This window comes from Centroberyx affinis, unplaced genomic scaffold (assembly GCF_046629955.1).
Source record: "Centroberyx affinis isolate AG114_WGS23_722 - 3 ecotype Tasmania unplaced genomic scaffold, CSIRO-AGI_Caff_v1 ptg001544l_1, whole genome shotgun sequence".
NCBI classification, from domain to species: Eukaryota; Metazoa; Chordata; class Actinopteri; order Beryciformes; family Berycidae; genus Centroberyx; species Centroberyx affinis.
Window position 1 is genome coordinate 22,847 of NW_027280000.1, and position 15,720 is coordinate 38,566.

General features: G+C 42.2%; 2 protein-coding genes across 2 annotated transcripts; one reads left to right on the top strand and one right to left on the bottom strand.

The window, feature by feature from the left end:
• The first annotated feature begins 402 nt into the window (after window positions 1–402).
• LOC139650788 (insulin-like growth factor-binding protein 3) lies at window positions 403–5,037 on the top strand. The gene is made up of 4 exons (XM_071527544.1): window positions 403–810; window positions 1,910–2,160; window positions 2,922–3,041; window positions 4,901–5,037. Exons 1-4 carry the CDS (start codon window positions 438–440, stop codon window positions 5,024–5,026), a joined length of 870 nt encoding a protein of 289 aa, XP_071383645.1. The 5' UTR covers window positions 403–437; the 3' UTR covers window positions 5,027–5,037.
• Window positions 5,038–7,279: 2,242 nt separating this feature from the next.
• Window positions 7,280–8,539, bottom strand: LOC139650787 (insulin-like growth factor-binding protein 1). The gene is made up of 4 exons (XM_071527543.1): window positions 8,191–8,539; window positions 7,876–8,006; window positions 7,537–7,665; window positions 7,280–7,405 (listed from the first exon to the last, which is right to left on the bottom strand). Exons 1-4 carry the CDS (start codon window positions 8,537–8,539, stop codon window positions 7,280–7,282), a joined length of 735 nt encoding a protein of 244 aa, XP_071383644.1.
• Window positions 8,540–15,720: the final 7,181 nt, after the last annotated feature.

A 15,720-nucleotide genomic window follows, 5' to 3' on the forward strand; every position in this document is an offset into this window, starting at 1 on the left:
CAGAAACAAACCAGACCTCAAATGAACGCCATCAGTTCTACTTTTTTCAAATTATCACCCTCAACTAAAGATATGAGGCTATACAAAAAATATTAATTTGTAATTTATTTATTCATTTTTGTTTTGAAAATTAATCTTACAGAGCAGATATCTATATCGATGTTATTCCAGTGATATTTTTCTAGTAGGCAATATTCGTTTTTAAAAGTCTATACGAAAGAGCAGCATGTTATTCTAATGGTTTTAAAGGAATAACGGAGTCTAGGCAATTCATCAGTAGACCACAGGCTATTCGGGGGTGTGACTACAGTCACTGGGTCTATATATTGAGATGTTTTGTTCGGTGGCTTTATGTGAATGAGACAAGCTGCCTACTGAAAAGTCACCAGAGTAGGACAGTGTACTTACTCCCAGACCATAAGCTCGCAGATGCCATAATGGATGCCTGTTTTCGCACACTTTGCATGACTTTTGTCCTGGCATCGTTTACGCGGAGATCAGGTGCGGTCGGGCCGGTTATAAGATGCGAACCATGTGACGCAGGAGCGCGGCTTCTGTGCAAACCTTTACCCAAGGACTGCGCCGAGAGAGTCCGCGAACCGGGCTGCGGCTGCTGCATGACTTGCGCGCTCAGCTTTGGCCAGCCGTGCGGAGTGTACACGGGGAGATGTGGCTCCGGACTGACCTGTCAGCATCAGCCCGGTGAAACTAAACCTCTGCAGGCGCTGCTGGAGGGACGTGGGATTTGTGCAAACGCTACTAACAAAAGACTAACTACCGGACCAACACCCCCAGTCAATGAACTACCAGGTAACTTCGTTGTGCACGCACCTTGAATCCGCGCGCCCTGTGCGCAAAGCAGGCTATCGCAGTTTTTAATGAATATTGTTATGGTTGTTATGGTTCTTAAAGCGGATAAGCACGTTAACGCAGATTGAATATGCAACATATTAGGGACACTTTTCACGAAGTAGTCTACACTTATGAGGTGAATTCAGGTAAAAGTCATTACTGATTTCCCTAATTAACTCTATGCAAATCACAAAGGATGTAGCCTAGATCAAGAGAAGCAGACAAGTTAGAGAGAGATTTTTTAGGCTTTGAGACAATTCAGATGTGGATTGTGTAAGAGCAACTCAATATCAGGAAGATGTCACCGATATGTTGTACATTCAGAGTGTGCAAAATGTTAGCAACACCTGATTTTTTTTCTTCATAAAATTCACTGACCATATAAGTCCAGGTGAAAGCTTTAATCACTAATTGATTTCACCCATTAAACCCACTTCAGTCATGAAGGGAGGAGATGTAAGACTTGTAGATAAACAGAGGAAGACATGTTAAAGAAGGAGTTTTGAGATAAATGAGACCTGGATTGTGCAAAAGGAGTGGGGACTGGGCTGGGGTGGGGGTTGGGGATTGGAGGTGCAACTCAATATTAGATAGGTGTTTTTCCTTTTGTGCACTCAATGTATAGTCCCGAACCTCCCTGAGTGCATTTGGCAAATACTATATTGAAAGTCTCCAAATGTTCATTTTCAGGTTAGGAGGATATTTAATCTATAGCTTTAGATAGTGTTTAACTCTTTAGCTTGTGCCTGCAGAGGAAAAGTGCTTCAGGATTTCAAGATTTAGGGTTAAAACACAATTGGGATCAAATGTTCTAAGTGATAATCACCTCACAGATTCTATTACTTTTTGCTGAAATGATGCTAGCTGGCTAGTATAATATAATTTCCCCATCATCTCAGGAATGCCTTCTTAATGGAATCTGTGTGGCTCTCAAACTGACCTCCAGCTTCCTGAAAAAATGCTGATACATTTGAATCAGCAGATAAAAGCACGCCCTTGATGGATATATCTTAACGTACTGTTTTGCGAATAAACAAATGTTGTCCTCAAACTTCAGCAGAGAATGTTGAGAATCAGGAGGAGGAGCGAAATTCCACCGGCCCGGGTCTTCAAGCCTCGTACAGCACTCGCAGACCCACCGGACCCCTGAGACTCCCACTTCATCCCTTTTTCCACTCTGCCAAGGCAGAAGTCCTGAGACGGGAGCAGCAGAAGAGAGCCCAGAGCTTCAAAATGGAAGAGCTGCCGGGACCACTCATCACAGACCAACAGAACTTCTCTCTGGAGACCAAACAGGAGCCTGAGTATGTAAGTACCACAACCAATATTTTTCTCTCTTCAGAGCATACTGGGGAATGTTTTTCTCCTCTCCCTCTGTGTTTTGGTGTTTTTCTCCCCCTGCGGGTGATGAAATGTTTGGGGTAGCGGTGCTGACGGCTGGCAGGCATCGCGAGCAATAGAATGGCATGGCAGCGAGTGGGTACGGTGGCCCTGCGGCTGACCTGGGTCAGGCGGTTGTTTGGCCACAAGGCGTCCGCGTGCCGGGTATACTGAGAGCCAGCGAATGATGGATTGGCCTATGCGAGTGCCTGTTGGGAAGCCCTGCTTCTATTTTGATCTTCTCTTTGGCCAGAGAAGTGAGTGCACACTAGTAATGGGCTTTGACTGGCCGCTTTGATTAGTGACTGGAGTACTTGGACTTGAGGACAAGCCTTTTGGCTCTCTCTTGGAGCTCTTTGAATGCACTTTATCCCCCATCCTTTATGTGAAGTGTTAAGGGTCCTAAGCAGCTTTGGCAAACTCATAAGCCTCTACAAGTTGGTCAGATGAATTCATTTCTCATTCGTCACCTCTTTCATATTGCAGCCACCATTGTTTAGGTATTACAGAAGAGCAGTGTGGTGCAGCTTGAGTCAGCTTAGTTAGCATCATTATGAATGACGACAGAGAATTCATGTCGAATTATACCGCTACATTCACTGGGTTGTATTAATGGCAGCAGGATTTCTTGAGTTGTGAAGTTGGAGCTGGAGAACATAACTGCTTTGTATGTGTTCTCTCATCTGTAGGGTCCCTGTCGGAGAGAGATGGAGAGCATTCTCAGCAGCCTCAAGATCACAGACATTCTCAACCCCAGAGGTTTCCGCATACCAAACTGTGACAAAAAGGGCTTCTATAAGAAAAAGCAGGTAAAAAAGCAGAAAAAAAATACATTGCACTTGCAGAGGAATGTCACTTGATATAGGCTGGTTGATATAAGCCAGATCTCTGTATCAGAAAACACATTATGGCAATAACCTACTATATAAAAACTTGTAACTTGTTTACAACTTAGAAAACACTAAAACGCCATTTATTTTGGATGTGCTTCCTTTTTACAGTCTACATTAATGAAGATTCAATGTTGAGCAAGAGTGACTCAAACACAGTGTAGATTTAGATCTCCAGCAGCCCAATTACAGATTTGTAGCTGTCCTCCTGTACTCCACTGGTAGTTATTAGAGCCTCATCATTGCACCACCACACCAGTGAGGTAGACCCCAGCCGCTGGCTCTGGAGACAGGAACCACAGGGGCCAAACCCCAGTGGGGTTGACGGCTGGGACGATGGCCGTTTAACGGGAACCCTCCCAGGGAGACAGACGTCAAGGTGGCCACCGGCACCCGACGCGCTCGCCCCATAATTGCCGGACTTTTGAGAAGCAGGCACAGAAATAGAGCTGCAGCCGTCCCCACGCTCGCATGGTCCACCCACGATCGGTTTGTAATAAATGAGTGGTTCTGACGCATTCATATGGAGGCACTTAGGGCTCCCGCGCCACTGCATCACTGAGGCAGCTTTTCTTATTACATAGCAGTCTCTCCTGCCTAATGGAAGTGTTCTCCTTGACCTGCAATCATCTCATAACCAGCGTCTCAACGCCAGGCTCATTGTCTTTGTTTATGTAAAATGGACCTAGTGTACCGAGCGAAGCCCTCAGGCGCTGAGGGAGTGGCAGACGTTTCATGTCTGTCAGTTTACTTTGGAGGTTTGCATGATTTTGAGTGAAAACATTTCTTATTAACAGTAAATGTCTATATAGAATATACAGTGCCCAGTATAGAATTCATGATGGGAACTGCAAAGTGATTCATTTCTCTCAGCAAGTTGAGTTGTGCTTTAAATAGATTTTAAATGTAATTACTGTACTAGCTTTTTTTCCCTACACTTCAAGTTGTGATGTTTTTGTCATGCAGCTGCAATTTAAAACCCCATGTTGTTTTTTGTCCTCACAAAATGCAGTGAAGATGTAGGATACTGTAAAAAGGACAAAATTCAATGTATATACATTTTGAATATTCTATGCAAAAACAATGTCATTCCCCCCTCAAATGAAGTCCCAGACCACCTAAGCCACTATGGTCTAATGGCAAGAGAATCTTACTGCAGCTCAGATCAGACTCTCAGTCAAACCCCCTGTGATATTGGACTAAATAGTGGTGACTTCCATCCTGATCAACTCTGACTCCTCTGTGGAGCAGCAGCACAGTTGCTTTTGCCCTTCAAATGAATGGCTGCATGTTTTACTAGAGTGGAGGTTGACCTTTAGTAAAATTGGCAGTAAAATAACAGCCCTTGGGTAGCTCCACAGACTCTGTAAGTCATTTGTAGTACCCATAATTTGGAGCTGTGGGGTATAATCAGCAACAGATGATTCGTACTGGCCACCAGCTTCTGAAAATAGATCTTGGTTCTCAGTTGTTCACAAACGGGACTAAGCAAATATTTTACCAGGTTTCTGTTTACCTTTAAGGTCTCTATATGTGTGTGTAACAGGAGGTAGACCATAAAAGCAGCTCAAAATACCACAGCGTGTTGGATAGCCAAGGCTGCGTCGACTCAGCACAATCTGACCATTAATGCCTCTTAACTATTACTGTTCTACTTCATTGAGTAAAGTAGGCTGTAATGCCCGTAATGCTGGATATTCAGCTGGGGTTCATGCATTTAGCTGCATTGTCTCATTTTCTGTTCTCTCTCTTCACCTTGTCCCTTCCTTCCTTTACAGTGCCGTCCATCCAAAGGCAGAAAACGAGGGTTCTGCTGGTGTGTGGACAAATACGGGCAGCCCTTGCCAGGTTTTGATGGGAAGGAGCGAGGAGACGCCCAGTACTACAACTCTGAGAGCCAATAGGACCAGAGCAGGATGGAGGGAGGGAGGGTGGGAGTGAGAGCAAGAAGAATTGTAAACAAATGGAGACATTGAGGATTTTTGGGACAGAGGTCAAGAGATGGCTCAGCCGATATACGGATGTCTGCTATTTCTATCTGTTGCCCATGGGACCTTTTCTGAGGCAAGGCAAGGGGAACGGAGGGAGATTACCAGGAAAAAGTCTCCTTGTCCCAGACACATTCTCTTCCTTACAGCGCCTGGATGGATTCCTCATATGCTTTATATGTCTGGCCAACCTGGCCAGCCTCTGAGCAGAGGATACAGTTTATCTCAGAGGCCCTGCCCTGATTATTATACACTTGAGTACAGAGACTTTTATACTTGTCACAAACATTGATGAGAGGGCTCATTTACGCACAATTAAGTGGCACTACACATGTGTGCATGCTTGTGATGTGTAATCATATTTGTATGCTTGTGATTCTGAATGCATTTGTTATAAAAAAAATATGTATTTGTGTGTGTGGTCATGAGTTTTAGTAAGACAGACATAAAATGTATGTGTAAATATGTCTTTCAGAGTAAGCATATGAGGGCTGTTGAGCCCCTATGGTACAGTTCAGTGCCTTCCTGGTTGCCTTACAGTGAATTCTTACTCTACACAAGCGGATTAATTAAGCAACCATTTATTCCAGTTACTTCGTGCTCCTCAGGAACCTCCTCAGGAGTTGGACATGACTCAATGCAGCTCATACACTACAGTGCATATAAACTTGTTATGCTGGATCTCAAGCCACAGAGAGAGGGACATTGCCTTTAATCAATACTGTGGTCATTGTTGTTTTTCTGTCAGTTTGCATAAGCTGGATTACTGGGATAAAGGCCACAAACCCTTATCTCTGATCTCTGTGTACCTTTTTAGCGGTTATGGTGTTTTCAGTGATAATTTTCAACACTTGCCTTGGTTTAGGTAAATATGCTGTTTGCATGTACAATGCAACCCTCAGAGGTCTATTTTTAATTAATAAAGGCAGTATAAACTGATCCAAGTATTCATTTTCTCTTGCTCTATCTCACTCTCTCTTTCTCTGTGTGTGTGTGTGAGTGTGTGGGAGAGAGAGAGAGAGAGAGAGAGAGCATTTGTTGGTGGAGTGACATATTTAAACACAATCCCATCATCAGGTTATCACATTTTTATTGAAAGCACATCTACAGAATTAGTGTAATATATACATTGTTTCAACAAAACCAATAATGAAATAGCAGCATTCTTGGCAAATAGCAGTCACAAACAAGTAGGCACACTGTACATGACCTCAGCAAAAAAAAATAAAAATAAAAAAAATAAAAGCATGAATACACAACACTGAATCCTAATAAATACAGACATTATATGGTAGGGTAGGCCAAAAAAAGACCTCAAGAGCCCCTCTAGACAAATAAAAAGCCCTAATGTGAGGAAGGTGTAGCTGAGGAGAGCTTGAGACGAGCCCCAGCACTCCTCTGCTAAACCTGTGGACCTGCAGAGACCAGTAGAGGTAGACAAATGCAGAGCAACCCATCCCAAACCTCACAGCGGCTTGGATGAGCGCTGATATGTTTGTGCTTGGCCACCGTGCACATACTTGCGGCACTTTAAGTATTTCCCCCAATACCCATTGAGGAAACGTCAATGGAGATACATTCCGACAATGTCAACATGTTGAATGAATGAGCGGCTGTGTTGTTTCGTGCAGTGCACAGCTCCAGTTTTGAATGAATAAAAAAAAAAGAAAAAAAAAAAAAAACTGATCCTGAGGACTCTGAAATGGGCTTGGCAGAGCTGCGGACCTGTGGTCTTGAGCAATGGAGTTATTTAGTCAGAAACACAAATGTATACAGTGTTGCCCTATTTACAATAAAAAAAATAGGCAAACATATAAAGAATCTAAAAATTACAAATGGTTCATACCAGTAAGCATATACAAGTTTAGAATAAATAAGTCTTGATACATACATCATGTAAATAAATTGAGAGCAAATTTTCGCCTCTGAAATAATATTTTATGTTGTGTGTTTATGAGAATGAGTGTGTGCTTGTGTGTGTTTGTAAAAGGAAGTCAATTAATGTGGTGGATGCATGTCGGTTTGCATATACATTTACCTGAAGTTTAGGTTAAATGTGAGCAACGCATTATGTATTTACTTATTTGTTTGTGTCTTTATGCTTTGGTGTGTTTGTGTATGTGTCTGGGTGTGGGTGTGTGTGTGTGGGTGTGTGTTTGTTAGAAGTGTTCAGTGAGTAAGCTCCTGATGGCACTCTGCGTCCCCGGGGAGGTCATTTGAACCCGGGATCTTCTTTCCATTCCAGGGAGAGACACACCAGCAGCGAGCGGGCGGTCCAACCAGAGATGACTCACACTGGAGGGGAAACAAGCAAGAAGAAAAATGGAAGCCGCATGAATACATCAGCTGGTGACTTTGTATAAAACTCCCGGCAGGTGAAATGAATGACCGTGTCAATTGTGAAAGCCTTGAAGAATGTGTCCCACCTGCTTGGACTTGTAGAAGCCATACTTATTACAGTTGGGGAGGTAGAAGGTGGTGAACTTCTCTCCTAGTTTCTGCTGAGAGCTGGCGATCTTGTCCAGTGATTCATGCAGTTCGATGTGACAGGGGCCCTAAGCGAAAGGAAGGCAAACAGTGAGAAGGACACCCACAGATAAATGAATACACCATACTGTAATATGATATAATGCCAAATTAGACTCATAAATGACAGGTTAAGCCCAGTTATCGCCCTAAGAATTCAACAGCTCCTCCTAAAAACCAAGTGCTCCCTCTTGTGGAAGGGAGGTAAATTACTTAGTCCGGTTGATGTTTTTCCTCACCTCCTCTACCAGGTTGTTGCGGATGGCCTTGATGCTCTCCTGGGCCTTGGCAGTGTCTCGGGTTTCGGAGGGGGAGTTGAGCCCCAAGAAGTAGTGCAGGGAGCCGTGGTCAGGCACTCCATCTGCTTCCTCTGTACAGGTGGAAGAAATGGTTCATAAAATTAAAAAGTTTTGTTTTTTCACTTCTTGAATCTTGTTGCTTTTCTATGCAAAACATTCTAAGATCAATAGAAGAATAGAAAGATGAGCTGAGATGACACCAGACCAAGTGGTAAAAGACAGAGGAAAGGGAAAGCCTTGGAACAATGGGTCTACCTTGGCCCTGGTCCTCAGTGCAGACCCCCTGTCCTCTGGTCAGGGCATGGAGGGGTCTGGCTTCTCCGGGCCTGGGGGTGCAGCGGAGACCCTCGGCGCAGTGGGCTGTGTGCACCCCACAGGACGCCCCCCTCTCCAGAGCGCAGGCCATGCAGCAGCCGCAGCCGGGCTCCCTCAGCACCTGCTGGCAGTCGGCCGGGATGGCCGGACACTCGTTCAGTTTCTCCTGTGTGCAGGGGGCGCAGCGGATAGGCTCCGGTCCCACCACTGGGGAAGACCTCACCCCAGCCAGGACAGCCAGAGACACCACTACTGCCACAAGCATCAGCTTCTCATATAATCCAGACATCTCCAGTCTTCAGGTAAAGATGTTCTTTTTCAGCTTCTTCTTGGACTGAGTCTTGCAAACTATAGGTATGACTGTAGTTTTCCTTCTAAACTGATTTCTCCGAACCGGCTGTATTTATACAGTGGTCTGGCCTCCAGAGAGGTTAATGTTTGACACAGTGACTACAGATATTAAATATTTTTGACCAAGTTGCTGTAATCGGTGGATGACCCTGCTTGAAGTACGTAGATCCAGGTTCACAAGAACCCTTGTCAATATTGACTCTGGAACATAAAGTGATTGTACATCAAAACAACAAGCCTTGACTAGAAGTGTTTTTGACCAACTCAATGACTAATCTATGACTGTATCCTTTGAGGTTATGAAAACAATCCCGTAAATACTCCTGCTGTGTGAAATATATCAAAGTCATAAATAATGAATAACATTTATTATAAGCAATACAAGATAATTCAAGGAGTTAAAGGCTACAAGATAATGGCTGATGATTATATGAACTGTGATGTGATTGCTGTAGTCATATACCTATTAAGTAATGTTGATGGACTATTCTTTGACACTATTTTGACAGTAAAATCTTATTTGTCCCTCTCTTTGTTGAAGGTCAATTTTATCAGCCAGACAAGCAAACAAGATCATTCCCCTTCAGCGTTGCGTAACCCTAACATTATGGATTCCCGTACTGGAATCACAACATGTTTGTCTGAAGAAAGCCTGTAGTAATTGGTTGTTTCCTTGGTGTAGTATTTGTCATAGCTATCTCTGGCAGATGCCAGATACCTCTACACACGTATATGCACTACACACACCAACCCCACTCATGCTTTTGTCCTCTGTGTGACCCCAAGCAACTCATCCCACCAGTAAAATTGGCACCTCCCTTACAGAAAAACCACATGAATTTCACATGTGCAAAATGTGGAAAACATGGGAAATTCATGTGTTTTTTCTGTAACATTTTAATATCTTAATGTGTGGAATAATTAGATTATGCCTACTCTTTAGATGGGCTTTTGGCGCCAATGCTGTCTATTTCATAGGTAAACTGTGAATATTGTTTGGGTTGGTCATTTTCCACACCACAATTGATACAAATTCCAAAGGATTTTACTCTACAGTTTTATCCAGGCCCTGCATTGTCAGAGATCACATACACATACATGTACACACTCACTTACACAAGAGGGGTAATTATATTATTGCAGTATTTATTAAACAAATTATGATACTGTATTATTTATAAGAAATTATGTGGGACATGTATACCAACAAGGTATTGGGGAATGTATGCAATGTTTGGAAAATATGACTGAGCTTGATGTTTATTTTTGATTTTGTTTTGTCTGAGTTCCATACAAAGCTCAATTCAATCAAAGTGAGGTAATTGTAGAAATTTAGCTGAAAGCATTTGATATATAATTACAGTAAGATATTTAGTGTGCAGAGTGGATTCACTATCAGAGTGCTCTTTGCATATGTGATTGACTTAAGGATGGTATTTGAAGTTTCAAAGAAAGTAGAAATCATCACACTCCTGTCACTAGATGTAAAAAGATTTTACTTGTCCGATTTACAGAAGAGGTCATGAAAAACTTGTGAAATTGCACCCTCTGTTGATTATATAACCTTGTTTAACCTCTTGTGTATCCCCAGATGACCATGCTGAAAAAAACACTTGTTTGGATTCAGCCAAGAGCAACATTGTCAAGTCATGGTATGACTGCATCCTGTTGCGAGGTCACACTTGTCTGATGTTCAAACTGTTGGCCTTTGGGATTACATCAGGGAACGAGAGTATGAGTTCAGCCCTCTGCCTCTAAAAGGCATTCTGGGCCATCGTTCAATAGGTACAGATATATTAGAGAGCAATTACTGACTGAGTGCAACATGTGGAACTAAATGTGACTGGAGCCTACTGAAACAATATGAAAATTAATCCTTTCAATAAAGCACAGTCAATCATAAATTTGACTGTTCATACAGAATGATGCAGACAAGTTCCTCCCATCAAAGATCACCTCTGCCCTTAACTAGCCACCGTGTGTGTGTGTGTGTGTGTGTGTGTGTGTGTGTGTGTGTGCGCGCGCAAGTGTCTATGCTTAGGGAACCTTATATCATTACAGAGACTGCCTTGGCCCCTCAAATACCATTTTACACTGGCATTGGCATGCTGTAACCCCGACTGGGAAAAAGAAAAGGGTTGAGTCTGAGGCTGACAAGAGCAGCCACAGGTCAGTGTTGGTTAAAGCTCATGTTAGCCTAGTAATATTAATGAATATAGAGAAGAAGAAGAGGAAGAAAAGGAGGATGGGGTGGAGAAGGCCAGAGGAGGGAGGGGATAAGTGGATGGGGAAGGGGTGGGGGGACAGGGTGAGGAAAAGGAGGATGGAAAAGACAGAAGATTTACTGTAAAAGGAAGAGTAAGACATTTAAATAGATGATGGAGGAGGAGTAGAAAGGAGTAGGAGGTGGATCTGAAGGAAGAGGAGAGGAAAGAGGGAAAATGGAGCAGAACAGAGAACAAGGATGAGGAAGAGGAATATGTATCTATCATCACCCACATCTCCCATTTCCAAACTACCATCACCAGCAGCAATACTTTCATCAACATCACAATCAATATTGATAACATTTGATTGCGCTTGAAGTTGCAGATATTGCCAAGCTGGTTCCTTTCATCAGTGGCTTTATCATCTATGTTTCTGGACATATTTGAGTGAATTTGAGTCCCTGTGACAATAAACTAGATCAAACTTTTATGGTGCCCATGTAGAAAGTATAGGATGTACTGTAGATAATGAAAGAACAAATACAACTCATTGAAGATAATACAAAAACGTATGTCTGCTATTTTTTTGTAGGTTTATTCACTTATGGCAAACATAAAATAAACACTGACTTGCAGATTTTCTTTATGTACTTTACTTTCTGCCAGTGCCAATCATTAACATGGCAAGTGAGTCGTAAGGAGGTTGCACTACATTCAGTATACACCAACTAGGTCAATGCTTAGTAAGTCCAACATGTTTCCACAGCCATTTTGCGAGGCCTCTGTAGGGTTTTACTCAATCACCAGCTCGTGTGTTGTCGCCTCTTCAATGTTGAACATCAGCTCCACCAACCACTGGGGGAGAGGCTCCTCCTTGGAAATATATTGGTGACATACAGTTAGGCCCAGAAATATTTGGACAGCGACACAAGTTTTGTTATTTTAGCTGTTTACAAAAACATATTCAGGATACAGTTATATAATCAATATGGGCTTAAAGTGCAGACTCTCAGCTGTAATTTGAGAGTATTCACATCCAAATTGGAGGAAGGGTTTAGGAATTACAGCTCTTTAATATGTAGCCGCCTCTTTTTCAAGGGACCAAAAGTAATTGGACAAATTAACATTACCATAAGTAAAATGTTCATTTTTAATACTTTGTTGAGAATCCTTTGCAGGCAATGACTGCCTGAAGTCTGGAACCCATGGACATCACCAAACGCTGGGTTTCCTCCTTTGAGCCTCTTTTTCAAGGGACGATAAAGTATTTGGACAATTGACTCAGAAGGCTGCATGGGCTCTTTCCAGGATCCTTTCCATGGTGAAGAAAAACCCTTCACAACATCCACCCAAGTGAAGAACACTCTCCAGGAAGTAGGTGTATCAGTATCTAAGTCTACCATAAAGAGAAGACTTAATGAGAGTAAATACAGAGGGTTCACCACAAGGTGCAAACCATTAACCAGCCTCAAAAATAGAAAGGCCAGATTAGACTTTGCCAAAAAACATCTGAAGAAGCCAGCCCAGTTCTGGAACAGCATTCTTTGGACAGATGAGACTAAGATCAACCTGTACCAGAATGATGGGAAGAAGAAAGTATGGAGAAGAATTGGAACAGCTCATGATCCAAAGCACACCACATCTTCTGTAAAACATGGTGGAGGCAGTGTGATGGCATGGGCATGCATGGCTTCCAATGGCACTGGGTCACTAGTGTTTACTGATGATGTGACAGAAGACAGAAGCGGCCGGATGAATTCTGAAGTGTATAGGGAAATACTTTCTGCTCAGATTCAGCCAAATGCAGCGAAGTTGATCGGACGGCGCTTCACAGTACAGATGGACAATGACCCAAAACATACTGCGAAAGCAACCCAGGAGTTTTTTAAGGCAAAGAAGTGGAACATTCTGCAATGACCGAGTCAATCACCAGATCTCAACCCGATGGAGCATGCACTTCACTTGCTCAAGACAAAACTTAAGGCAGAAAGACCCACAAACAAGAAACAACTGAAGACAGCTGCAGTAAAGGCCTGGCAAAGCATCACAAAGGAGGAAACCCAGCGTTTGGTGATGTCCATGGGTTCCAGACTTCAGGCAGTCATTGCCTGCAAAGGATTCTCAACAAAGTATTAAAAATGAACATTTTACTTATGGTAATGTTAATTTGTCCAATTACTTTTGGTCCCTTGAAAAAGAGGCGGCTACATATTAAAGAGCTGTAATTCCTAAACCCTTCCTCCAATTTGGATGTGAATACTCTCAAATTACAGCTGAGAGTCTGCACTTTAAGCCCATATTGATTATATAACTGTATCCTGAATATGTTTTTGTAAACAGCTAAAATAACAAAACTTGTGTCGCTGTCCAAATATTTCTGGGCCTAACTGTAGGTGAGAAGGAAAAATATAAAAGTATATTCAATATTTCTTAAAGCTAAAACAGATCGCTATTTCATGTTTTCACTCAATTGAAGGGTTACTTGTTTCTTCTATGGGTTGAGGAAATTCTCAGAACTCCTGGCCTTATGAAACCCTTTCAAAACCCATTGGATAATGTCAAAAATGCATTGTCATCAAGCTTAAAAACAAGACTGCATTGTGGAGATACAAGGTTTTCACCCGACAGTGACAATATCTTTTAATTGTCACTCACAGCCGGAGACAACTTCCTCTGTCGTTTCCTTGTTCTCCTCTTCCGCACTGATTGTTGTAGTTGCTTGTGTTTTCCTCCTCCGGTCTGGAAGAACTTGGAACAACAGAGCCGCACTGTACATTTCATTTCCTTCTGAGGTTGTGTATTGTGAACGGTCATGAGTGCAATGCAAGGCAAAATACTTACTTTTATTCCCAGATGCCTTCTGCTGCGACTCTCTCCATTCTCTAACCTCAGTTGCCCAGGAGGGGTTTGGCCCGGTGGGGAGGCTTCATCAGTTAGATCCGCTGTGTGGAAGCTTGGATCTGACACAGAGACATTCTCCTCCGTTTCTTCCTGGTCGGTGAAGGAAGACAGCCGCTGAGAAGAGCTGCCCTGGTCAAAGGAACAAGAGAGGCGCCTGGGTCTCAGCACCCTCAACGGAGCACCGAGATCTTCTTCACCCTCATCTTCTCTCATTACCTCCTCTGTCTCTGCTTCTACTTCAATTTCTAAATCCTCCTTGTCTCCTTCTCCTTTTTCGCTTCCTTCCATGTCATCTTGCTGCTCCGTCTCCTCCTCTTCCACCTCCTCCTCCTCCTCCTGGATGATCTCCAGCTGTTTCCTCTATTCCATCATTTCCATTCATTACATGTGTAAATGTGAATCAGAGACAACATGACATACCCACTTAACAGTTAATTTGTATGATTTTTACATTACTTAAATGTACAGTATTAAAAAAATAATAAATTATTAAAAACATTAGATAATAAAACTTACATATTGCTGCTGATTGTCCATTTAGTTAGATGACAGGTTATTTATTGCTGCCTTTGTGACCAATAAAGAAACTGAAAAATACTTGTTTGAATGCTGCCAAGTTGAACAATAGGGTTTTTTCTGAATTAAGTAGTAACTCAGATCAGGTGTGCAGGGACTACAGAGGACAGATAAGAGGTATGGAAGTCATTTGGGGTTGTGAGTGAAAGTGTGTGTTGTAAATACATAATTTTGTCACAGGAACTGGAAAATAAACATAAAACAAACATCTACTCTGACCAAAAATCTATAAAATCAAATTCTTAGGTAGTAAGAAATATCAATTTAAATATCCACACAAATCTAATAAATTTCTCTTGTTTTCTTGACTGAGGTCTACTGTAGTACAGATGTAAGTATTTATGAATGTCACGACCCAGTTTGCTCAGGCAGGCTTGACCCCTTTTAGCTTTGATGACACCGGGGGGAGTGTTGTTTGTGAAGTTCATCACACCATCGTTTACCTTGGATATCCTTCATTGCTTCATGTCAACCTTGGCTTGGACTCAGAGGACCTGACCATGATAACAACGGCTGCTCATTTGTTTTCTCTGTGAAGCAGACGCTCCTTCAAGAAACACTGACTTTTGGTTGTATTTGAAAATTATTAATTGAACAAGCTCTGTTGAATTCTGCGTGTTTCGTGGTTTAAATGTCACCATAATGCAGCGCTACTGAGAGCGTGAGGAAAGTGATGCAGGTGTCGCTAATTAGTTGATTAGCTCAGCCTTGGAAGGATATAAGCCAAGTGTGTTGTTGAGGATCAGTAAAGCCTTTTTGAATTCTCTTTTAAAATGTCTTCTGCAGCATAATTTAGCATTTTTCTTTATATTTGTAGCCTTTTTGTACACAAGGTATGGTCTCATCATACATGGCACTGTGGTCTTTTCACTACTCATTCACCAGGCTCTATGGAAACACTACTGCCATGATACAACATGCCAACATGCCATTTTTTTAATATCATATATATATTTTCTAATAAAGCACACTGTATTATTCCAATTACTTTTTTGCTACAGTAGATGCCAATTCCAAATATTGATTTATTTTATTTTATTTTATTTTGAGGAAATAGAAACAGGCACCATTTCTTTTTTAAAAGTTGCCATTGTATTCTGGGCCTTTTCTTTCTCTGGTTTTATGTCATCAAATTCTACTCGGTCTCATAGTTTCTTCTGCTCTACTAAACATATGTGGTTGCACCAGCTCCTGCCCTGTTCACCTCCAATATAAGCTTCACAAGCCATTTTTTCATTACAGTATAATTGTTTTCATACATGCAGATTTATACTTGAGCACAAATTCACAACACATGCACAATGAATTGCATGGTGGCTTACTCTCTACAACAGTGACTCTCTAAGTTGGTTGATCCCTGTGTCCCAAGCAAGAAGATTCCAATGAACTTGGTGAGCCTGGGAAAATGGTTGAGCAAGCCAGGCCTTTGTTGACA

Bases quoted from the DNA above. Each gene is read 5' to 3' on its own strand.
- LOC139650788 (XM_071527544.1), top strand. From the start codon at position 438: ATGGATGCCTGTTTTCGCACACTTTGCATGACTTTTGTCCTGGCATCG. The intron at 811-1,909 runs GTAACTTCGTTG...CTCAAACTTCAG, and splicing joins CCCAGTCAATGAACTACCAG to CAGAGAATGTTGAGAATCAG. The intron at 2,161-2,921 runs GTAAGTACCACA...TCTCATCTGTAG, and splicing joins CCAAACAGGAGCCTGAGTAT to GGTCCCTGTCGGAGAGAGAT.
- LOC139650787 (XM_071527543.1), bottom strand. From the start codon at position 8,539: ATGTCTGGATTATATGAGAAGCTGATGCTTGTGGCAGTAGTGGTGTCT. The intron at 7,666-7,875 runs GTGAGGAAAAAC...CCTTTCGCTTAG, and splicing joins GCAACAACCTGGTAGAGGAG to GGCCCCTGTCACATCGAACT. The intron at 7,406-7,536 runs GTGGGACACATT...TTTCCCCTCCAG, and splicing joins GCTTCTACAAGTCCAAGCAG to TGTGAGTCATCTCTGGTTGG.